This window comes from Cotesia glomerata, linkage group LG7 (assembly GCF_020080835.1).
Source record: "Cotesia glomerata isolate CgM1 linkage group LG7, MPM_Cglom_v2.3, whole genome shotgun sequence".
Classification (NCBI taxonomy): Eukaryota; Metazoa; Arthropoda; class Insecta; order Hymenoptera; family Braconidae; genus Cotesia; species Cotesia glomerata.
The window spans coordinates 25,798,544-25,825,638 of record NC_058164.1 but is presented as its reverse complement, the minus strand read 5'-3'; the positions used below and the strand labels follow the sequence as shown (position 1 = coordinate 25,825,638).

The 27,095-nt window shown below is 26.0% G+C and overlaps 1 protein-coding gene across 11 annotated transcripts in view; it reads left to right on the top strand.

Moving 5' to 3' along the window:
- Positions 1 to 27,095, top strand: part of LOC123268559 (zinc finger protein 853-like) — an 89,761-nt gene that overhangs the window by 43,323 nt on the left and 19,343 nt on the right. For 8 of the 11 annotated variants that reach the window (XM_044733726.1, XM_044733729.1, XM_044733733.1 and 5 more), the window contains exon 4: positions 25,666 to 25,859. In XM_044733726.1, coding sequence (XP_044589661.1) covers positions 25,666 to 25,859 — 194 coding nt within the window. The remainder of the gene's footprint in view (positions 1 to 25,665; positions 25,860 to 27,095) is intronic. The other 3 variants (XM_044733728.1, XM_044733730.1, XM_044733724.1) reach the window with 1 other exon arrangement.

The following is a 27,095-nucleotide window of genomic DNA, read 5'->3' as shown; positions in this document are numbered from 1 at the left end:
AGCATACTTAATATACACGACTATATCTAATTGAATTTATAAATCGCTTCCGGGTTTAGTGGGTCACCAAAAAAAGGTAATAATAACCGTAATTAATTGTTGTCCAAATATTTTATTCAAACTAAACTCGCAGGAAGTCATCCGACGCAACTGTATTATGTACATTATAAATACATAAATTATAATACATGATAATTACAACCCTTAAAAATTTTTTAAATTACTGTTATAAGAAAACAATCAACCGATTTTTCATTTTGGTAAAAAAAAGGGGGAAAAAAAATTATAATAGAAGCGTGGGCATGATTACTCACTATAGAAATTAACCCTTCAATAATTGCGGGGGATTTTTTTTCGAGGGTAGAAAAGACTTTTTTTTTTTTTAATGAAAGAATCGACTTTAAATAATAGTTGTTTTATAAATTTAACATGCTTTTTTTATATATTTTTCATATATAAATATATATATATACTTATATATATATATATATATATATATATATATATATATATACATATATATATATATATATATATATATATACATATATAAATGTATAAAATATATGAAAAATTGATCTGGGTACTCAAACGAAAGGTCTTGATGAGTATATCATCGAGATGAGCTTATATCTCTAAAAATGTCAATAGTTCATGAAATACAAAGTAATTTCTTAATTATTGACATTTTCCAAAATATAAGCTCACTCCGATGTTACACTCATCAAGAGCTTTCATTTGAGTACCCCCATGCATTTTTCATATATTTTTCATATATACATATACATAATATATATAAATATATAAAATATATGAAAAATTGATGTGTGGACTCAAATGAAAGGTCTTGATGAGTGTAACATCAGAATGAGTTTATATTCTTAAAAATGTCAATAGTTCATGAAATACAAAGTAATTTCTTAATTATTGACATTTTTGATATATTTTTCATTTATTACATATACATAATATATATTTTGAAAATATAAGCTCACTTCGATGTTACACTCATCAAGAGCTTTCATTTGAGTACCCACATGCATTTTTGATATATTTTTCATATATACATATATATAATATATATAAATATATAAAATATATGAAAAATTGATGTGGGTACTCAAATGAAAGGTCTTGATGAGTGTGACATCGGGATGAGCTTATATCTTTAAAAATGTCAATACTTCAGAAGATACAAGGTAATTTCTTAATTACTGACATTTTTTTTTTTTAATAAAAGAATCGACTTTGAATAATAGTTGTTTTATAAATTTAAGTTTATCATCTAAAGCCGTAGCCTTGACTCATTATCAATCGAACAGTCATTTATTATTTTTGTTTGCAATCTTGATCCAATGACGTCCTATTAAACGGGTTATTATTATTTTATCGGTTATGATTTATCATTTATTATTATTAATTAAGTAACACTCAGTGTTATTTTTTGTTACAGTATATTATTAATTATTAATTATATTATAAGTAGTTATAATAAGTATCGGTACTTATCGGTGTTTATAAAAGACGTTTGCTTGGAATAAATTACAGGTGTCGGACAAATAATGACAGACTTTGTCAAAGATTAATATCATACGTACATACTCATCCGAAGTTTATAGTCGAGTATCTTAATAATTTCTTTTAAGCTTTGCCTTTTATGGTTTTGATGAGCAATAAAAAAATTGATTTTTTTTTTTAATATAAAAATTGTGTAATTTTATTCTTTAAAAATATTTTAGTTTGAAGCATTGCAAAGAAGACGCAATGTTATGTGCTATTATATCAACCGATTGATAAGATAACACTTGCATGAAGATTTTAAAATAAATAGATAAAAATAATAAAAAATATAAATTGACATTCTCATTGCAATTATCGTTTCAAAGAATTTATTTACTCAGTTAAATAAATTACATTGTTATTTTTTTTTTCATTTTTTATATTTTATACGAAAAACAAAATTTTTTTTTTTTTTTTGACTAAAAAATTGAATTTAATTAATATTTTCATTTTTTGTATCACAATTTAAAGAAATTTGATTATTATTATTATTATTATTATTATTATTATTATTATTATTATTATTATTATTGTTATTCAAAAAGCAAAACAATTTTAAAAATATAAGCTCATCCCGATGTTACACTAATTAAGAGCTTTCATTTGAGTATCCACATCAATTTTTCAAATATACATATATATAATACATATTCCAAAGATATAAGCTCATCTTGATGTTACACTCATCAAAAGCTTTTATTTAAGTACCCACATGCATTTTTTATATACTTCTCATATATACATATATATAATATATATATAAAATATATGAAAAATTGATGTGGGTACTCAAATGAAAGGTCTTAATGAGTATAACATCGGGATGAGCTTATATCTTTAGAAATGTCAATAGTTCACAAAATATTTGTTAAAATGCCCTGTACTTTCTTAAATATTGAAATTTATAAAGATATAAACTCATCCTGATGTTATACTCATCAAAAGCTTTCATTTGAGTACCCACATCAATTTTTCATATATTTTATATATTTATATATATTATATATATGTATATATGAAAAATATATCAAAAATTGATGTGGGTACTCGTATGAAAGGTCTTGATGAGTATAACATCGGGATGAGCTTATATCTTTAGAAATGTCAATAGTTCACAAAATATTTGTTAAAATGCCCTGTACTTTCTTAAATATTGAAATTTATAAAGATATAAACTCATCCTGATGTTATACTCATCAAAAGCTTTCATTTGAGTGCCCACATCAATTTTTCATATATTTTATATATTTATATATATTATATATATGTATATATGAAAAATATATGAAAAATTGATATGGGTACTCAAATGAAAGGTCTTAATGAGTATAACATCGGGATGAGCTTATATCTTTAAAAATGTCAATATTTCACAAGATACAAGGTCACTTCTTAATTCTGCAGAGATAATTTAATAAAAACCCATTTTATCATATAAATACACCACAAAATTTTGCTTATTTTCTTAGTAATATAGATGATTATTATTATTATTATTTAAAAAAAATATTTGCATATATTAGACAAAAAAAAAATTTTATTTTCTTTCTCAAAAGATCGATTGCGCAAGATCGGCTTTGAATGTCGCGATGATTTAATACACAGGGTTATTTTATCGAGGTAGTAATCCAAGCATGTCGACGATGTATGTCCGACTGGGACTGGGACTGGTATGGCCGGCAAACAGCTTGCACATCGGCCCCATAAACTAAGATATAGATTTACATCTAGTATATATATATATATAACCTCAAGTACATTGCATATTGGATATAATAGTATAAGTACTAGCTAGCTCCGTACTTTGTTGGCACATTTAAAACGACGATGAGTTTAAATAAAACAAATGACAGGGGCTTGAAAAAGGGTTTGCGTGGGTGTTAACCGCCATACGGTATCCGAGCCCAGAGTTTTGTTCCTTTTTTTTTTCTGTACCTCTTATTAAACGCATGTGTACATCAAGGAGGTGCAGTTATGTGTTACGTTACGCTCTACCTACGTACAAAGTTGCTTGTATCTATCTCAGTACAGCTTGCTCAGTATCTTGTTATGAGAAACCAGAAATTAAGCTGATCTAGGCTAAGCCGATGACGCTTTCATCTTGTAACGCCGATTCTTAATACCAAGTGCCCGCTTTTTCTTGATCAACTCACGGGATTCTTATCGATTATCATGCTTTGGTAAAAGTTAATTAAATCGTGCTTGAGAATGCTGACAACCCGGATTTCATGATGGGAATCATAAGTTCAATAGCTTTGATAAATATGACTCGTTTTTGGTCTTAATATGAATTTTTTCACTTGAAACTGAAGGAGTGGTCAGTAATTAGTTATTCTTCGAGATATAGAATCAAAAAAATTAGAAATTTAAAGAAATTCCATAAAAAACACCCCATATAACTTTATTCTAGCCAAAAATGCATGAATTCGCCAATTTAGCAAAAATAAGGCTTGTTTTTGGTTTTTACGTTAATTTTTTCTCTCAAAACTGAAGGAGTCGTCAGTAGTGAGTTTTTATTAAGGATATAAGACCAAAAAAATTAGAAATTTAAAGAAATTCCATAAAAAACATCCTATATAACTTTATTGCATCAAAAAATGCCCTAATTTAATGATTTAGAAAAAATAAGGCTAGTTTTTGGTGTAAATGTAAATTCTTTCACTTGGAACTGAAGGAATAGTCAGGAGTTTGTTATTTTCAAAGATATAGGACCAAAAAAATTAGAAATTTAAAGAAATTCTATCAAAAACACCATATATAACTTTATTGCATCAAAAAATGCCCTAATTTAACAATTTAGCAAAAATTAGGCTTGTTTTTAGTCTTACTGTAAATTTTTTCACTTGAAACTGAAGGAGTAGTCAGTAATTAGTTATTCTTAAAGATATAGAATCAAAAAAATTGTAAATTCGTAGAAATTCCATTAAAAACACCATATATACCTTTATTGCATCAAAAAAGCATGAATTCATTGATTTAGTAAAAAAAACTGCGTGTTTTTTGTCTCAACGCGGTTCGTTTTGTTAAAAACTGAAGGGGTTGTCACTAATTAGTTCTATTTCAAAGTATAGGACCCTAAAAATGCTAAATTTTCAGAAGTTTCTGAAAAAAAAAACACTATATTTCATTTTATAGCATCGAATACGGACGAATTCAACAATTTAGCAAAAATGAGCTTGTTTTTTATCTATAAAATTTTAGTTTTCTCCATAACTGAAGGAGTAGCTTAAAAATTGCACACAAATGAAGTTCTAGGCTGTCAACAATTCAAAATTCACAAAATTTCCAAAAAAAAAAATGGTTTTTAACCAACTTAAGCTACAATTATGCTTAAGCTAAAATTATGTTGCAAAAAATAAACGTTTTTTAAACAGCTTAAGCTAAAATTATGAAACTTAGTGGTCTTATAACTCGACACTAAAAAAAATTTTTTGGGTAGGACAAAATTAAAATTCAAAAAAAGGCTGATCAAGAAGCTGCAAAACATACATTTTTAGTGGTATAAATTGCATGGTAATTAACGGCGCCAGCGTTTTAGATTTCGAGCCGTTAACCTCGACGTTAACAATGAAAAATCTCTGGGTAGTGTAAAAAGTGTAGCCCCTTTAGATTCAAAAGTAAGAAAGCAGGAAGGAGAGAAAAATGATAAAAATTCGAGTGAAATTCATTCAGAGACATTAATTTTTACCCTTTAACGTAACGTGGTCTAGCGTTGCTGGGTGGCGGGTAGTTAGTTAGATAAAGACAAGAGTAAAGACTAAAAGTAGTCTGTGAGTAAAAGCACCCTCTTGCCTAATGACCCAAGCATCGGGTGGTTTCTTTACGAGTTGTAAAAAAGGACCACCACCGAAATAAGACCGTTAAGTGGTGAGAGAGTTGTCCCCAGAGAAACAAGAGAAAGAGAGAACTTGGAGCTGGAGCTGGAAGGTTATACGATCCAAAAGTTGATGACGTCGTTATTATATTGTGGCAGCCTAGTCACGCATCCAGACCCGAATTTTAATGGCAAGTGTTTACTACTCACTTTTTATCTCGTTCTACTCTGTAAATAAGTTATTCCCTCAAAACTGGATCCAGGACTCAACCCTTCCTTTATCCAAGTTGTCTAGTGCCCCACTTCCGGCTCTCAACAATCGCTCGTCAGGATTAAGAGTCCCAGTGAGTTGCAACGGATCGCGAGGCTGCGGAAGGGTGCGAAGCTTAATTATAAACCTGGGGGCAATTTTCAACGGCCAGTCTCAGACTGAGAGGCCGATGACCCACTCACTACCCACTACCTGGACTGCGTGGGTGCAGGAGAAAAATTCGGCAGGTGTAACGCTCTGTAGGCTTCGAGCTACCGAGGCATATGCGGAACGTTTCGGCCAACCGTTTTAAATTCCCTCTGGGCACAAAGGTTCATCGCCCAAAATCATTACGGGTCATCGCAGGTCACAGGATCTTCTTTTTTTTGCAAATTTCGTGAGAATTTTTCAAAAGTTTGGGCTTTATTGGAAAACTTTATTGATTTTTTCAGGATTTTTGCAAAAGTTTCGACTTTATTGAAATTTTGAGGCTAGGTCAATTTTTTGGGGGATTTTGCTTTAAAAATTTATTATAAAGTGATTTAAATTAATTTTTACAGATAAAATTATTTTAAATGCGCTTTTTTATTTAAAAATTGTAAAAATAAATTTTTTGGCTTTATTTATGACGAGAAATAAATTTTTAAGGTTTTAAAAGTTTATAAAAGTCTTTAAAAAATTTTGTTAATTCATTTTTTAAGAAAAATTCTTAAAAACCTGAATTTTGGTCAATAAAACTAAAAAAAAATAGATTTTTTTCAAGGAAATTTTATCAAGAATTTTGTTTCTCTATTTTTGCTTTGAAAATTTATTTTAAAGTGATTTAAATTAATTTTTACAGATAAAATTATTTTAAATGCGCTTTTTTATTTAATAATTGTAAAAATAAATTTTTTGGCTTTATTTATGAAGAGAAATAAATTTTTAAGGTTTTAAAAGTTTACAAAAGTCTTTAAAAAATTTTGTTAATTCATTTTTTAAGAAAAATTCTTAAAAACCTGAATTTTGGTCAATAAAACTAAAAAAAAATAGATTTTTTTCAAGGAAATTTTATCAAGAATTTTGTTTCTCTATTTTTGCTTTGAAAATTTATTTTAAAGTGATTAAAATTAATTTTCTAGGATAAAATTATTTTAAATGCCCTTTTTTATTTAAAAATTTTAAAAATAAATTTTTTTGCAATTTTTAAGGTTTGAAAATTTTATAAAGGTCTTTAAAAAAATTCTGTTAATTAATTTTCTAAGAAAAATTCTTAAAAAACGGAATTTTGGTCAATAAAACTCAAAAAATAAATGTTTTTAAGGAAATTTTATCAATAATTTTGTTTCTCTATTTTTGCTTTAAAAATTTATTTTAAAGTGATTAAAATTAATTTTCTAGGATAAAATTATTTAAATGTGAATTTTAAGTGTATAAATTGTAAAAATCAATTTTTTGGTATTATTTATGAAGGAAAATAAATTTTTTTGCAATTTTTGAGGTTTCAAGCTTCAAATTTGGTCAGAAAAGTTTAAAAACAAGACTCTAAAATTATATACAAGCAATTTTAATGACGAAGTAATCATGAAGATTTTAAAAAGTCAATTTTCAATTAAAAATTACATAAAAAATATTTTTTTATTAAAAAATAAATTTTTGGGCTATTTTTCAGAGGAAAAATACATTTTTTTTGCAAATTTAAAAGTTTTAAACTTTGAAAATTTTAGAAAAGTCTTTAAAAAATTCTATTAATTTATTTAATAAGAAAAATTCTAAATAAATGCTTAAAAGGCTGAATTTTGGTCAAAAAATTAGATTTTTTCGAGGAATTTTTCAAAAAATTTTATCTAGGATTTTGTTTCTTAATTTTTGCTTTGAAAATTGGTCAGAAAAGTTTGAAAAAAAGCTCCTAAATTATTTACAAGCAATTTTTATGACAAAATAATCATGTCAATTTTAAAAAAGTCGATTTTCAATCAAAGAAATTAAATAACAAAGATTTTTTCACAAATTTGTACTTAAAAAATCAATTTTTTATTATTTTTACTGTATAAATGTTCAAAAAATTATTTTTTGACTGTTTTCTGGATCATAAACTTTATAAAATCCTTAAATAGTTAATTTTTAATTAAAAAAAAATTAAATTTCATAAAAATAAACAAAAGTTCTATTAAAAAGTAAATTTTTTGACAAATTCTTCTCAAAATTTCTAGAAAAATTATTTCTGACAATGTTTTATGATAAAAATTCCAAAATAATTTTCAAAAAATTCAATTATTCTTCCAAAAAACTCGGAAAAATAATTTTTTAATGACTTTTTCAACTAAATTTCATCATTTTCAATTTTCAATCTTTAATTTTTCTTCTAAAGCTTCTTAAATTTCTTTTTAAAAGTAATTTTTTGACAAATTGTTCTCAAAACTCCTAAAAAAATCATTTCTGACGACTTTTTTAAAGAAAAATCCAAAAAGAGTTTTAAAAAATTCAATTTTTGTTACAAAAAACTCCCAAAAACAATTTTTTTAAGCTTTTTAAAATAAATTTCATTATTTTCAATTTTAAATCTTCAATTTTCCTTCTAAAGCTTCAAAAATCATACTTTAGCTCGAAAAAAATCATTCAAAATCTTTAAACAAAAAAAAAATTCAAATTTTCAATTTAAATAAATCTAATTTAATTGAAAAATTTTCCTCTTCATTAAATAAAATATTTTTTTTCAATATTTCACTAAAAAAAACATTATTGTAACCATTTTTGTGTTAAAAATTCAATTATTCTTCCAAAAAACTCGGAAAAATAATTTTTTAATGATTTTTTTGAATAAATTTCATCATTTTCAATTTTTCTTCTGAAGCTTCAAAAATTATATTTTAGCTCCAAAAAAAAATCATTCAAAATTTTTGAACGAAAAAAAATATTCAATTTTAATTCCAAAAAATCTTTTAATTAAATAAAATAAATTTTTTTTTCTTTCTTTCAATATTTTCAGTATTATTTTCAATATTTCTCTAAAAAAAACATCATTTTTTTACCAACCACCCCCCAAAATCATTAAATCATCTCCCACCCGTAAAAACAAATAAATCTCTCTGTCGCAAACAAAGCAAACAAAACAAACAAAGCCCAAAACATCCCTGGGTCTGTCTGCAAAAACTAAAAAATAAAAAATGCCTATAAAATAAAACAAACATAAAATACTGATGATGACTGTACTGACGCTTGGCAACGAGGGCTCGGAGACCACATCGATGTCTAGTGTCCGGAGCACACTCGCCCCCTTGCACACTTATCACACACACACGCACCCACCAAATTGTACGTAAATTCGAGCTCATGCATGTTCACCAGGGGGTAGAAATCATTAAATGGGCGTGGCGTACCCGTGGTTACCCGGATGACGGTCACGTGAACCAACATGGCCGGCTATAGCGCTAGTTTCATTATACATAACAACATTTATATATATATATATAAAGAAGCTTCCCCTCATTTTCTCTATAAACCTTACAGTCATTTGTTATCGGCCATTTTATTTTAATGATTTCCATGCATGCGTGAAACACTTTACCGCATCGCTCTTTCATTTAAATCACTCTTTAACACATATACACACACACACACACACACACACAGACACACACACCCGCAATTCTCTACATGTTACTGTATACATGTTGCTAAACTTTTTAAAATCATCAAATTTTATTTGAATGCGCAAACTTGGCATATAGTACAGCAAGCTAGTAATACCAGTTGCAATACCGAATATATTATACGCATTTAATTAAACATTGTATGGACGCACACAGTTGAATATTTAATTGTCCTATTCCCGATAGACTTAAATTAATAATGAATTATAATTATGCATCATTATTTCAAATATATATTCTGGATTTATTGTTTTCCTCCTGTCGATATATTATAATAGCTTTTCTATTATTTTATTAATTTAAAGTGCATTTATTTTTTTTTAACTTATTAAAAAAATTATTTTTAAATCAATGTTATTTATATTATTGAGGAATAATGAAAATTTGTACATAATTAAAAAATTACCTTGTATCTTGTGAAATATTGACATTTTTAAAGATATGAGCTCATTTTAATATTACACTCATCAAGACCTTTCATTTGAGTACCCACATCAATTTTTCATATATTTTATATATTTATATATATTATATATATGTATATATGAAAAATATATAAAAAATGCATGTTGGTATTCAAATTAAAGCTCTTGACGAGTGTAATATCAAGGTGAGCTTATATCTTGATGAATGTCAATATTTAAGAGAGTACAGTACAATTTAACATGATTAAGAAATGAACTTGTATCTTGTGAATTATTGATATTTTTTAAGATATAAGCTCTTCCTGATGTTACACTCATCAAGAGCTTTCATTTGAGTACCCACATCAATTTTTCATATATTTTATATATTTATATATATATATATATGAAAAATATATGAAAAATTGATGTAGATACTCAAATGAAAGCTCTTGATGAATGTAACATCGGGGTGAGCTTATATCTTTAAAAATGTCAATAGTTAAGGAAGTACAGAGCATTTTAACAAATATCTTGTGAAATATTGACATTTTTAAAGATATAAGCTCATCCTGATGTTACACTCATCAAGGGCTTTCATTTGAATACCCACATCAATTTTTCATATATTTTATGTATTTATATATATATATGTATATATGAAAAATATATCAAAATGCAAGTGGGTATTCAAATGAAAGCTCTTGATTAGTGTAACATCAAGGTGAGCTTATATCTTTAAAAATGTCAATAGTTAAGGAAGTACAGAGCATTTTAACAAATATCTTGTGAAATATTGACATTTTTAAAGATATAAGCTCATCCTGATGTTACACTCATCAAGGGCTTTCATTTGAATACCCACATCAATTTTTCATATATTTTATATATTTATATATATTATATATATGTATATATGAAAAATATATCAAAAATGCAAGTGGGTATTTAAATAAAAGCTCTTGATGAGTTTAACATCGAAATGAGGTTATATCTTTAAAATGTATGTTATATATATGTATATATATGAAAAATATACAAAAATGCATGTGGGTACTCAAATGAAAGCTCTTGATGAGTGTAACATTAAAATGAGCTTATATCTTTAAAAACGTTAATATTTAAGAAAGCACAGTGCAATTTAACAAAATTCATTATTTAATAAAGCAAAATTCTATATATTTATAGATCACATTTTTGTTTTTTTTTGTTATTTTTCAAAATTAATTTTTTTAATTTTTTTAAGCTGAAAAAAAAATTTATTTTTTTATTTTCTGGCTTTAATAATTGAAAAAATAAATATTTACTTTGAAATAATTGATAAAATGCCTAATAAAAATTTTAAATGAGAAAATTAATCGAAGGAAGATTCGAACCTGGTACGTTTGGCTCTATACGATTTTTAGCAACGCGTTTTGTTAATCCAAATTTCCTAGTCTAGTTTTTTGGATGTTTAAAAGGAAAATTTTCTTTTTTTGATGAAATATTCGAGCTATAAATATTACAAAGGGTGGAAATAGTATATTATATGTCGCGGATTTCCCGAAATAAATAATAAAGTGACTGTCAAAATTTGACAAACCGCGGTCTGAATGAGGGGAGGTTAATGACCTCACCGAGGATTGGCTTAGGTTAGTGTCAGTTTGTGTGAACATCAAGTGTGAAATAGAGGGTTGTAAATTTCACCACCGTGCAATTAAAACCGCGTTTTCCTCAATTTCAACAATATCAAATTGTCGGTTGTCACGAGGAGGGGGACGGAGAAAAATATCTATTACGAATTGGGTGGTTAATGGTCAGTGCCAGGATTCTGGTTTGTACTTAACTTTATAAATAGTAACAACAACAATAAAAACAACAACAACAACAACAACAAAAATAATAAATATTTATGAATTTTAGTGTATTGTAGATCATAAAATTATTTTTCAAAATAAATATTTATATGATTAGAAAATGCTCTATCTCTAGATACATAATTAAGAAATGACCTTGTATCTCGTGAACTATTGACATTTTTAAATATATAAGCTCATCCTGATGCTACACTCATCAAGACCTTTCATTTGAGTACCCACATCAATTTTTCATATATTTTATATATTTATATATATTATATTTATATGTATACATGAAAAATATATATGTATATATGAAAAATATATCAAAAATGCATGTAGGTACTCAAATGAAAACTCTTGATGAGTATAACATCAGGATGAGCTTATATCTTTAAAAACATCCATAGTTAATAAAGTACAGAGCAATTTAACAAATATCTCGTGGACCATTAACATTTTTAAAGATAATAAGCTCATCTTGATGTTACACTCATCAAGACCTTTCATTTGAGTACACACATCGATTTTTCATATATTTATGTGTATAAATATAAGATATTTTATATATATGTATGTATGAAAAATATATCAAAAATACATGTGGGTACTCAAATGAAAGCTCTTGATGAGTGTAATATCGGGATGAGCTTATATCTTCAAAAATGTCAATAGTTCACGAGATACAAGGTCATTTCTTAATTATTGACATTTTTTATGATATAAGCTCATCCCGATGTTACACTCATCAAGACCTTTGATTTGAGTACCCACACCAATGTTTCATATATTTTATATATTTATATATATTATATATATGTATATATGAAAAATATATCAAAAATACATGTGGGTATTCGAATGAAAGCTTTTGATGAGTGTAACATCGGGATGAGCTTATATCTTCAAAAATGTCAATAGTTCACGAGATACAAGGTCATTTCTTAATTATTGACATTTTTTATGATATAAGCTCATCCCGATGTTACACTCATCAAGACCTTTGATTTGAGTACCCACACTAATGTTTCATATATTTTATATATTTATATATATATTATATATATGTATATATGAAAAATATATCAAAAATACATGTGGGTATTCAAATGAAAGCTCTTGATGAGTGTAACATCGGGATGAGCTTATATCTTCAAAAATGTCAATAGTTCACGAGATACAAGGTCATTTCTTAATTATTGACATTTTTTATGATATAAGCTCATCCCGATGTTACACTCATCAAGACCTTTGATTTGAGTATCCACACCAATGTTTCCTATATTTTATATATTTATATATATATTATATATATGTATATATGAAAAATATATCAAAAATACATGTGGGTATTCAAATGAAAGCTCTTGATGAGTGTAACATCGGGATGAGCTTATATCTTCAAAAATGTCAATAGTTCACGAGATACAAGGTCATTTCTTAATTATTGACATTTTATATGATATCAGCTCATCCCGATGTTACACTCATCAAGACCTTTCATTTGAGTACCCACACCAATGTTTCATATATTTTATATATTTATATATATTATATATATGTATATATGTAAAATATATGAAAAATACATGTGGGTACTCAAATGAAAGCTCTTGATGCGTGTAACATCAAAATGAGCTTATATCTTTAAAAATGTCAATAGGTAAGAAAGTACAGTGCAATTTAACAAAAGTCATTATTTAATAAACTAAAATTTTATTTTTTTGAAAAATTTTGTTTGAATAATAATAATAAAATTTTCTTATATTTATATTACATCTGCACACTCCTCTGACACAATATTAAATTAAAATTCAAATGTATATATATATATATATTTTTAATACGAACGATGGTTTGTATCGATTAAGCGAGGAACCACTTACGAAATATATTAAATCACCGAAAATAGAAAGGCGTTCATCGAACCTGCGGTTATAAATTCATCTGTTGTAACTTTAATCCAAAGTATACTTTTGTTTGCAATATTTCATTTATTATTCACAACCCGATACCACTTCAATTATTTTTATTTATAACACACAATAAACAATAAATAATCAGATCAAATCTGTCCAAACTCAGAACTTTTCATTAAACAAATTTTAAATTTCATTAATAATTTTTTTAGATTTTTTTTTTATATAACAAAGCCGCTTTTATCTTCCATATTATATATGTTACATGTTATATATTGTGTAACGAGGTTTGAATGTAACTCGAAAACTGGTTTACGCGAACTTTCGTACAACTCCGCTCGGAATCCAACCCCTGGTTCTCTTTTATTAAAGCTTACTGTCAGAGAACTGGATTATTATATTTTCTACAACTTTTTTTTGCTTCTCAATTTTTTTCAACTTGTATAAATAAAATAAAAAAAATAAGTCTTTTTATTCACGCGTTAAATTCATTTATATTTAATAAGGCTTCATTATTAAAAGATGGATAAATTTTATCATATCAGATTTTATATATTATTTAATTTTAAAAGGTAACTGGCCTCTAGTTTCATCCCGAAGTATTAATGAAAATTTTCCATTTATATTTTATGTCATATATTATGATTATTATGTTGAAGTGAATATCGGACTTTTGATTATTAATTATTTATTATTTTTAGAGGTTTTTTATAAATTTTTGGGGTTGAATTAAAAATTATTTAATAAAGATCAAATTTTTTAATTATTTTTAATTCTAATAATTTGACTAAAAAAAATTTTTTTTTAAGAAAATTTTAAATTTTAAAAGAAACTCTATTAAATTTTGAGTAAATTATCACCTAAAATTTTTTTTTATTTTAATAAAAATTCTTAAAATAATTCCATAAGCATAATTTTCTAAATTATCAATTTTTATTGACTTTTATTAGAATTTTAAATTGAAAAAAATTTTTTTTTTTAAAATAAAAAATTTTACATAAATCTCTATTAATTTCTGCATAAAATATGACTTGAAAATTTTTTTTTTATTAAAAAAAAAAAAATTTTTTTAATTAATCTTCAAAATCTAATTTTTTATTTTAATGAATTTTTAGGCTCTAAAAAAAATTTTTTTTATGAAAACAAAAAATTTTCTATGAAACTTTATAAAATTTTGCTTAAAATGACTTAGAATTTTTTTTTTTTAGTAAATTAATTTTGCAAAAAAAAATGAATTACTAAAAATACTCATTTAAAAGTCGAATTTTTATTATTTTAAATTTTAATAAATTTTTAGACTTAAAAAAAAATTTTTTTCTAAAAAAAACAAAAATATTCACTTGAAACTTGATAAAATTCTGCTTAAAGTGGCGCTAAAAATTTTTTTTTATTAAAAAAAAAATTTTTTTTTATTAAAAAAAAATTTTTTTATAACAAACTAAAATTTTTACGTGAAACTTTATAAAATTCTGCATAAAATAGCTTATAAATTTTTATTTTTTGTAAAATAATATTGCAAAAAAAAAATTAATTTATAAGCGTTGAATTTTTTATTATTTAAAATTTTAATAAATTTTTAGGCTCTAAAAATAATTTTTTTTCATAAAAAAATTTTTTTTTTGACAAACTAAAATTTTGACGTGAAACTTTCTAAAATTCTGCATAAAATAGCCTATAAATTTTTATTTTTTTATTAAATTAATATTGCAAAAAAAATTAATTTATTATTTAAAATTCTAGCAAATTTTTGGACAAAAAAATATTTTTAATTAAAATTTCATTTAAAAAATTCCAAATAATTTAAATAATTAAATTTTGAATAAAATTTTACATTTGTAAATTTTACATTTTTCCATGTAAATAAAGCAAATTTCTTTCATATGCTAAATTTACATGTAAACTTAAATCTCTAAAATTGTAATTTTACAACTTTATCCTTATACTAAGTTTACATTTTAATTATTGTAAAATTTACATCTCTAAAAATGTAAATTTTCGTTTTTTTACATGTAAATTTATTAAATTTATTAAATATTTTTAATTAAAATTTCATTTAAAAAATTCCAAATAATTTAAATAATTAAATTTTGAATAAAATTCCCTAAAAAATTTCATGACCCTTTGGGTAATAAATAAAATGATGACCCCTTCGAGTCATCAATTAAGTAATAGCAAATAGCGAGCTGCAAATATGAAGGGTAAAAAAGGGGTTTTATTAATCATCAGTCCAATGCAAAATGCGTGGCAAAAATCGGGAGATTTTGGAGTGTAATTTCGCAACGCACATCCATTGAGGATCCAAAGAGGCAGAGAGTGGAGAGGAATGCACATGCCTCGAGCGGAGGGGTGGAAACTGCGATAGTGGATTTTGAGTGGACAGAGTGTTGGTTTGGGAGGTGGGGAGCTGGGGAGGTGGGAGGAGAGCTAAGGGAGGAAATGTGACCGCTCGGCAGAGTGTGGAGGCAAAGGGAGCGCATGACTGTGGGCTGTGGGGATGAAATGTGTTATTGGGGTTGTGTGTTGTATGTGAGTGCGTGCAATTTAATGATTTTCGGATCGGGTGGAATTTCGATGACGCCGCCCGGGTCATGGAAGTTATACTCCCTCGGATATGCATTCACTGGCGAGTTTCTGGAGGAGGGGGCGAATTGTTCCGATGTTGCGAAGGGGCGAATTTTCCCGGAGACAGAGACAAGAATCACGGGGATAGATATATATTGCAATTTTTATTTTATTTCTTCAATTTTTTTTATGCAGAAATTAAAATAATGATATACGGATAGCTTAACTGGTAGAGCCTTTGGCGCGTAACCAAATGATCCGGGTTCGAGTCCCGGTCTGGGCTGTCTGAATTATTTTTTCGGTTACCGAAAGATTCCTACTGAGTAAAGTCCCTCCTCCCCCCTTATCCTTTATTTCCCCAGTTCCCAAATTTGTCTTTAATGACAAATTTAGCTATAAATTATGGCTATTTTATTTATGGCTAAATTATTTTAATTATTTTCTTGGGAGAAAAAAAAAATTTCTATTGATTAATAGGGTAAGTATGGGTATTACTGCAGTTTTTAACTTCCCGCTAAGAAAATTGAAAATTTTCAAAAATCGGGAAGTTATTGGTTTTACCCCGTTTTTCGAAAATCGAGTTTTCATCAGATCTCGAAGTTTTGAGGTCCTAGGAAGCTTTCCTGACTATTCCCGCGAGGGTGTCACTATGTCTGTATGTATGCCCTAGTAGAAATGAAATCAAGTTTTTAGCCAGTAACTGGCCAGTTTTACTAGACTTAAACCAGTAACTGGCCAGTGTAATATCCAGTTTCTGTCTAGTGACTGGCCAGTTTTACTAGAGATCTAACAAAACATTATGGCGGCTTTAGTGAAACTGTCAGTTTCGAATTCTGAGGTTATTAGGCGTTATTAAAATTGTCAAATAAATTCAAAATAATGTTTAATAAACGATATGATATAAAAAAGTTTCATTTATGTGTACATTATAAAATAGATAACATCATTAGTCTGATAGACTAATAATAAATCTAACAATAGAATAAGAAAATAATTATTTTGAATTGGAGATTTGTTTTTAATGCCCACAGTCGCAGTTTATATATTGTGTCATTTTTTTTCACTGCACCAATTTTGAAATATATACTGGAAATTATTTACACGTTAATAAACACTAATTTTGATTGATTTATACTGTTTTTTTAATAATAATTACAATAATGATGCGTACAGGTTAACAAAAAAAAATAAACAAACATACACAGACTATTAAAGATACACTGTCGGTGTAACTAATGTTTATGACTTAGTTGTAGGTGGCGCGATTTCAAGTTTTTACTCGATATCACTGGCCAGTTACTGGTTTATGTCCAGTGAAAACTCGATTATTTCTACTAGGGTGTCTGTATGTATGTGTGTGTGTAAGTATGTAAACCTCTTATAACTTTTGAACGGTTGAACCGATTTCATCGCGGTTGGTGCCATTCGAAAGGGCTTCGCCAAACTTAGATTTCCTGTTAATTTGAACCGATTCGGACCGATAGATTTTGAGAAATTCGGAGAAATCTAAAAAAAAGTAGGAAAAAAATTTTTTCTGAAGTGGTTTTTTTGGGATAACTTTTAAACGGCTCAACCGATCGATTCCAAAAACTGATCAGCTCTCAACCTTGAAAAACCACATCGATCGCCGCCAATCCGGTCAAAATCGGTTGATTCGTTCGAGAGATATCGTGAACGAAAGAAAACCGAAAAAAGTGTTTTTTCAGAGTTACTCCGAAATTTCTAGTTTGACCAATTGAAACTTAGAAATTATTTATAAGGTTTAAAAAACTGCGTACACGGAAATAAAATTGAAGGAGTTTTTACTAATTTACTATTGTAATTTTTACTAAATAAAAGAGTAACGGTGGACTATACTTCTTATTTAGTAATTTTTACGATCTACTATTGTAAATTTTATCCAACAAATAAGACAAGCAAGAGTCTTAAAAATTCGAATACTATAGAGCAAATTATACAATATGTGTTTGTGAACTTTACAATTCAACTATTGTAAAAATTCACAGTTGGTTTTTTTAAAAGAAATATTAGGGAGGAAGAGAGATAGAAGAGTGGACTAATTGGTACCTGTACAGTAATCGAAAAAAGAAACCGACATTTTCGTGCTATCTGGGAATCGAACCCAGAACTCTGTGTTGGCAGCCAGAGACTCTCCCTCTACGCTATCTGAGGTAAACTAAGACACATATCCTTTAACATTTACATAAACTCGGAGTCTAGCGCTGTGCACGGCCATCACTCACACTAATTGAGAAACATTCCAATTCAACTATTGTAAAATTTGCTATAGTTCTATTGGAAAGATACAGAGGCAGCACTGGAAATTTTCATCTCTTACTTTTTACAATAGTAATATCGTATTTTTTCATGAATAAATAGTATTTTTTCTTCTAAAATATTTGAAAATTAATAGTAATCAAAGTATAGTCCAGCTTTACAATAGTTGTATCGTAAATTTTCCCAGAAATTTTTTCCCGTGTAGAATGCCGCCAACCGCGTAAAAATCGGTTCATTCATTCAAAAGTTATTGCGGTATGAACATTCAAAAAATAGTGTTCTATGAAACTTCCATCAGACTTTTGAGCTCAAAGAGCTCAAAAGCATAGAAAAGGTATCTTTTTGAGCTCGGAGAGCTCAAAACAACACACAGATTGTACTTTTGAGCTCGAAGAGCTCAAAAAAGCGGCCAGGTATTAACGGAATTAGCGGGAAGTTGCAGGGATGGCCTTTAGGGTCAACCGTTTTCCTAATTTTTTTTGTAAGTCTCACTTCGAAAGCATTTTTATAAAATTTTCTCAAGATAATAATAACTTTTTTTTTTTAAACAAAAGTTTGACTTATTATTAACCCAAAATAAAATTAATAATGAGAGAAACAAATATTTTCGTTAAATAATAAACATTCAAAAAGAAGTCTAAATGCATGTATTACTGCAGATCTTAAAGTAGCTTGCTCCTATTACTGCGTGACTATTTGACTTGAGTAAAGAAAAAAATTTAATTGGTCAAAAGGTTTCCGAGCTACTGTTAAATCGATTGTAAATAATTTTTTTTTCCTTTGTAATCTTAAAGCGCAATTTTCAGACGTCATTCGGAGCATTTTCTAATCATAGATCAGCTACTAGGAAAATATCACCGCGTAAAAATAACGAAAAAAAGGCTAAGAAAATCTTAGTGTATAATACAAACGTGCGTAATTGTTAAAAATAAATTTTTAAATTCGTCGGCATTTACAGTCGGACATTAAGTATGTCATATAACGTAGACGATTTTAATTTTTTTTTTGCTAATCCTAAAATTCCAAGTCTAGCTTGTAAGATTGATTTATATCCCGGAAATTGCAGAAAATATAAAAATACCTTCGAAGAAAATAATAATATTTATTTTGTTGCTTTTTAAGTCACCTATTATGTTGATAATCCATTTCTGGCTGAAATATCCAAGACAAAAAAATCACAAGAGACCTTTTTTATAGGAAATTTAATTTCCTATCGATAAGGTCATCAATTTTGTTGATATCTCTATCCCTTTAGTCAGAATTTCAGGTCAAAGTTTAAGATATCAATGCTGATAAAAAAAATCGTGCTTTTTATGAAAATTAAAACTCAAAATTTTGGAATAAATATTCAAAATATTTAAAAATCATTCGACATTTTTTATGGGAAATTTTATTTACTACAAAAAAGTTCTAAGTCTATTTTTTTATCTACAACCCTTTAGCCAGAATTTTAGATCAAAGTTCAAGATGTCGCATCCGATCGGAAGATCAAAGCCAAGAAAATTTTATTATTTTGAAAAAATTCAGCCTCGAGCTCCAAAAAATTAATTATAAAGGTAGAAGTTAATTTTCATTTTCATATTTCATCATTTTTTTTCATTCAATATGTATAATTTTTCAAAATTTTAAATATTTAACCCAAAATCTTGAAATTATATATAAAATTCTCGATAAAAATCTTGTTGGTCCAGTCATCAAAATCTCCGTGCGATAAAAAAATAGCGAAACAATACAGGAAAAAAAAAATAAAAAAGTTTAACGAGATTTACTCATACTGCACGTGGTTGGTCGGTGTTCCGCGCATCCCGTGTTCGCGTTTGCGTTATATGCTGAGTACGGGGACATTTGAGGGAGACTGCGAGAGAGTGCTGAGGATAGTATGTTGTAGGAGGGTAGTTTAGTTTTGTTTAAGTAAAAAATCCAAACCGAGGGCTGGGGCTGGCTCAATGCGCATGGGACACTTTTTCACATGTCACACATGCCACCGATTGTACGCCCACTTTTAATAATTTATTACTTAATTTTTGAATTATTTCTTTTAGGGTTATTATCGGTCGAAGCTAGTGTATTATTATTTAAGGAATAAATTTTAAATTATTTAACTTGTAAATTTAACACTAATTTAAAAGTGTGAATTCTTTATTTATTACATGTAAATTTAATAGTTATCCCACATGCTAAATTTACATGTAAACTTAAATTCCTCAAAATGTAAATTTTTTGCTTTTCTTCAGGAAAATTTAGTAGTTTTTACATGTGCAAAATTTACATGTAAATCTTTCTAAAAATGTAAATTTAAACGTTTTTCTACAGACTACGTTTACATTTTTAATAATTTAAAATTAACATGTATAAAAACGTAAATTGTTCACTCTTTTCATGTTAATTTATTGATTTTTTCACATACAAAATTTACATGTAAACTTAATTTTCTAAAAATTTAAATTTAATCGTTTTTCTACAGACTAAGTTTACACTTCTTATGAACTAAAATTTACACGTCTCAAAATTTAAACTTAACAGTTTTTCTTTGTAAACATAAAATTGCTAAAAAATGTAAACTTTTACATTTTTCAAAGTAAATCAAATAATTATTCCATATGCAAAATTTACATGTAAACTTAAATTTCTAAAAATGTAAATTTAACTATTTTTCTTCATTCTTAGTTTACATTTTTTGTAGTGTAAAATTTACATGTAAATTTTCTATATTTTTACATGTAAATTTATTATTTTTTCCACATAAAAAATTTACATGTAAACCTAAATTTTCTAAAAATGTAAATGTTCCATTTTTTTATGTAAATTTATTAAATTTTCCACACAAAAAAATTACATGTAAACCTAAAATTTCTAAAAATGTAAATTTTACATTTTTCCATGTAAATAAAGCAAATTTCTTTCATATGCTAAATTTACATATAAACTTAAATCTCTAAAATTGTAATTTTACAACTTTATCCTTATATCAAGTTTACATTTTAATTAATGTAAAATTTACATCTCTCAAAATGTAAATTTTCGTTTTTTTACATGTAAATTTATTTAATTTTCTGCTTAAAAAATTTACATGTAAACCCAAAATTTCCAAAAATGTAAATTTTACATTGAAATTTCTAAAAATGTAAACTTTACATTTTTTCCATGTAAATTAAGCAAATTTTATTCATATACTAAATTTACATGTAAACTTAAAATTCTAAAATTGTAATTTTAGAATTTACATTTCTAAAAATGTAAATTTCCCATTTTTTACATGTAAATGTATCAGTTTTTCCACAAGTATAATTTACATGTAAACCCAAAATTTCCAAGTATGTAAATTTAACACTGCAATTTATAAAAATATAAACTTTACATTTTTCCATGTAAATTTTTTTATGTGCTAAATTTACATGTAAACTTAAATTCCAAAAATTGTAATTTTTAAATTTACATTTCTAAAAATGTAAACTTTCTATTTTTTACATGTAAATTTATCAGTTTTTCCCCATGTAAAATTTACATGTAAACTTAAAATTTCCAAAAATGTAAATTTTACACTGAAATTTCTAAAAAAGTAAATTTTATATTTTTCCATATAAATTTTTTTATGTGTTAAATTTACATGTAAACTTAAAATCCTAAAATTGTAATTGTAGAATTTACATTTCTAAAAATGTAAATTTCCTATTTTTTACATGTAAATGTATCAGTTTTTCCACAAGTATAATTTACATATAAACCCAAAATTTCCAAATATGTAAATTTAACACTGAAATTTCTAAAAATGTAAACTTTACATTTTTCCATGTAAATTTTTTTATGTGCTAAATTTACATGTAAACTCAAATTCCAAAAATTGTAATTTTTAAATTTACATTTCAAAAAATGTAAACTTTCTTTATTTACATGTAAATTTATCACAAGTAAAATTTACATGTAAACCTAAAATTTCAAAAAATGTAAATTTAACACCAAAATTGTAAACAAAAATTTTTTTTTTCCATAATTTCACCAGTACATTTTTTTTGTCGTTAAAAGTACACAATATTAATTGACTGCTAATTTATACTTCCGACAAATATAAACATAAATAAAAAATAAAAAAATAAAAGGGTTTAATATATATTTAATATTTCTTCTCTCCAGATGTTACTGTAGTCAACTAGTAAGTATTAATACAATGTTAAAGAGAGTTAAACAACTTCCGGTGGTTCGTCTCATTCACCACAATAATAATATAATAATAAAACCTTATGTTTTCATTTTCATTTTTAGTTTACAATTAAAATCAAATTAATACACGGCCGTCTGTACAAACACACACACACAGACACAAACAATTATTCTTATTGTAATAATTGTACATTCTATTTAATTACAACCCTCGGCACAAATATATGATGCACGATGAACGAACAACTCTTCTCTATACATCATTTCATTTTATTACACGTGTTTAATGTATATAAATGCCCTGGAAAAATAATTACCCAGGACTTTTATAAGAAAAAAAAAAATAGTTTTATTATTTATAATAAATACGGACATCTGTTTTTATTTTATTTATTTTATTTTTCTCAGAAAAATATTTTTTTAATTATTTTTTTATTCTGCAAAAAAAAAACCTAAAACTACACAGAATTTATTATGAAGGGGTAAGATATGAATATTGATCGTTTAAATAGTAAATTTAAAATAGAGATATTATTCCGGGAGATACTATTTATTTTAAAGAGTTACATTGTACTTACTATGTTATAAATAGCGATTTTATTTTCTTTGTTATTTTAAATAAAATTTTTATTTTATGACCATTAAATTATTTTAAACCATAAAAATTATAAAAGACTTTTTTTTAAGCATTTTTCTTGATTTTTTATTATTTAGCCAGAATTTTGATTTAATTTAATTTAAATTCAAGAATTTTATTTATTTCTATTTTGTAGCAGTACTCAAAATTTTAATTTTGGGTTAAATATTAAAAATATTAAAAAATTTACGAGGATTTTTTTTTTAGAAAATAATAATCTAATAATTTTTTCATATTTCGAATTTACTCAAAAAAAAAATGAATTTTTATAAAAAATCAATATTTAAACTAGTTAAAATAATTTATTTTTAATTTTATTTCTTACCCCCATCCCTGAGAAGTCCTTAAGAATTTTTCTTTGTGATCCTGGCCAGTGGCCAGTGAGTTTTTACCGCCCGAGGCGAGCAGATCGCTTAATAAAAGAGGGCTAGGCTCTTATTACTTTTTTCGTCTGAGTAATTTATGATCAATAAAATCTATATTATTATGAGAATAAGAAAAATTTCATGTCCAGGATAGTCAGTTTTTTTAGTGAAATTTAGTGTCATTGCAAAGTTATTTGTGCTTTTTCAAGGTTTCATATCATTCTAGATAGATAATTAAAAAATGACCTTATATCTTGTGAAATATTGAGATTTTTAAAAATATAAGCTCATCCTGATGTTACACTCAGCAAGACCTTTCATTTGAGTACCCACATCAATTTTTCATAAATTTTATATATTTATGTATATTATATATATGTATGTATGAAGAATATATATGAAAATTCATGTGGGTACTCAAATGAAAGCTCTTGATGAGTGTAAAATCAGGATGAGGTTATATCTTTAAAAATGTCAATATTTAAGAAAGTACAGTGCATTTTAACATAATTAAGAAATTATCTTGAATCTTGTGAACTATTGGAATTTTTAAAGATATGAGCTTATCCTGATGTAACACTCATCAAGACCTTTTATTTGAGTACCCACATCAATTTTTCATATATTTATATATATTATATATATGTATATATGAAAAATATGTCGAAAATGCATGTGGGTACTCAAATGAAAGCTCTTAATGAGTGTAACATCAAGATGAGCTTATATCTTAAAAAATGTCAATAATTAAGAAATGACCTTGTATCTTGAGAACTACTGACATTTTTAAAGATAGAAGCTCACCCTAATGTTACATTTATCAAGACCTTTCATTTGAGTACCTACATCAATTTTTCATATATATTATATATTTATATATATTATATATATGAATATATGAGAAATATATGAAAATACATGTGGGTACTCAAATGAAAGCTTTTTATGAGTGTAACATCAAGATGAGCTTATATCTTTAAAAATGTCAATAATTAAAAAATGACTTTGTATCTTGTGAACAACTGATATTTTTAAAAATATAAGTTCATCCTGATGATATACTCATCGAGACCTTTCATTTGAGTACCCATATCAATTTTTCATATATTTTATATATTTATATATATTATATATATGTATATATTAAAAATATATTAAAAATGCATGTGGGTACTCAAATGAAAGCTCTTAATGAGTGTAACATCAAGATGAGCTTATATCTTAAAAAATGTCAATAATTAAGAAATGACCTTGTATCTTGAGAACTACTGACATTTTTAAAGATATAAGCTCACCCTAATGTTACATTTATCAAGACCTTTCATTTGAGTACCTACATCAATTTTTCATATATATTATATATTTATATATATTATATATATGAATATATGAGAAATATATGAAAATAGATGTGGGTACTCAAATGAAAGCTTTTTATGAGTGTAACATCAAGATGAAGTTATATCTTTAAAAATGTCAATAATTAAAAAAGGACTTTGTATCTTGTGAACAACTGATATTTTTAAAGACATAAGCTCATCCTGATGATATACTCATCGAGACCTTTCATTTGAGTACCCATATCAATTTTTCATATATTTTATATATTTATATATATATATATATATATATATATATATATATGAAAAATATATAAAAAATGCATGTGGGTACTCAAATGAAAGCTCTTAATGAGTGTAACATCAAGATGAGCTTATATCTTAAAAAATGTCAGTAATTAAGAAATTACCTTCTATCTTTTGGAAACTATTGACATTTTTAAAAATATTAGCTCATCCTGACATTACACTCATCAAGACCTTTCATTTAAGTACCCACATGCATTTTTGATATATTTTTGATATATGCATATATATAATATATATAAATATATAAAATATGTGAAAAATTGATGTTGGTACTCAAATGAAAGGTCTTGATGAGTATAACATCAGGATGAGCTTATATCTTAAAAAACGTCAATATTTAAGAAGTACAGTGCAATTTAACATTTAATAAAGCAAAATTTTTATTTCTAGTTCACATCACAGCAGTCACACAGTGACTGCAAGGTTGCTACTTTAAATTATTTATTTATTATTTCTGTAAAAGTGTGTCTTATATGTAATTAGATTATTATTGATTATAATTATAAAATTATAGCCAATAATAATAAACTTCTGTCAAACTTATTAAATCGGCAAATTAAATTTTAAAAAAAGTTAAAATGATCCATTCGGATGTTTCAGGCGAAAGACCGTACAAATGTCACTTACCGGATTGCGGTCGCGCATTTATCCAGCTGTCTAACCTCCAGCAACACCTGAGGAACCACGACGCCCAGGTAGAGCGGGCCAAGAACAGACCCTTCCACTGCAGCATCTGCGGAAAGGGATTCGCCACCGAGTCAAGCTTGAGGACCCATACGTCGAAGGTCAGTCATGTATGTACCAAACAATGATAAATCCGACGTCCACTTTTTTTAATTAAGTTCTAACCCAGGACATGTGATTATTGCTTTTTTTGATTCTATTTTTTTTAAATAATTTTTTTTTTTTGAAATTAAAACTTTCGAAAGTGAGAAGGAGAAATTATTTGCAATAATCACCTGTCTTATATATATTACTAACTTATAATATATATCATTTTGTACATAATCATGCAATTACGCACTAACCGGCCAGCGCAATTTTCACACTTTTATTTTTTTATTTTATATACTAATTTTTCTTTATTTTTTATTTGGTGCCGGCTTCTTTTTATTTCCTTTTTTATGCTTCGCAAGTATAATTAATTAATTAATTAATACACTTACAAGGTTGTAAATTATTTTTAAAAAATTTTTGGAGTCAAATTAGAAGAATTATTTATTCAAATTTATTTTTCAAAAATTTTGGAGACATAAATTAAAAGGATTATTTATTAATGTAATTTTATTTTTTAATTTTTGAGGTAAATTTTGGAAAAATTTTTTTTTTTAGAAAATTTCGAAGTTTGTTTTTTTATTTAATTTTTAGGAAAAAATTTATTTTGATTAGAATTTTTAATGAAATTATTTTTGAACTAATTGTAAAGCTCAAAATTTGAAAAATTGAATTTTGAAGTTAATTTTTGGGAAAATTGGATTTTTTATATTGATTTTGGAGTCTATAGTTGAAAAATTGATTTTTTCGTTAAATTTTGGAGTTGAAAATTTTAAAATTAATTTTTTTGTAAATTGATAGGGTCAAAAATTGAATAAATAATTTTTTTTCTAAAATTTTGGGGTCAAAAAATTGTAAAAATTGATCTTTGATCAAATTTTGGGCTAAATAACTGAAAAATTAAATTTGTTATCAAATGTTGGGCTCAAAAATTTGAAAAGTAAGTTTTTAATACAAATTTTGAACTAAATAACTAAAAAATAAACTTTTCACTCAAATTTTAGGGCTCCAACTTGAAGAAATTAATTTTTGATCAAATTTTGAGCTTCTAAAATTAAAAAAACCAATTTTTGGTCAAATTTTTGGCTTCAAAATTAAAAAAATCAGTTTCTTATGGAAATTTTGGGCTAAAAAACTGAAACATTAATTTTTTGATCAAAATTTGGGCTCAAAAATTCAAAAAGTTAGTTTTTAATCCAAATTTTGAGCTAAATAACTAAAATTAAACTTTTAATCCAAATTTTAGGGTTAAAAAT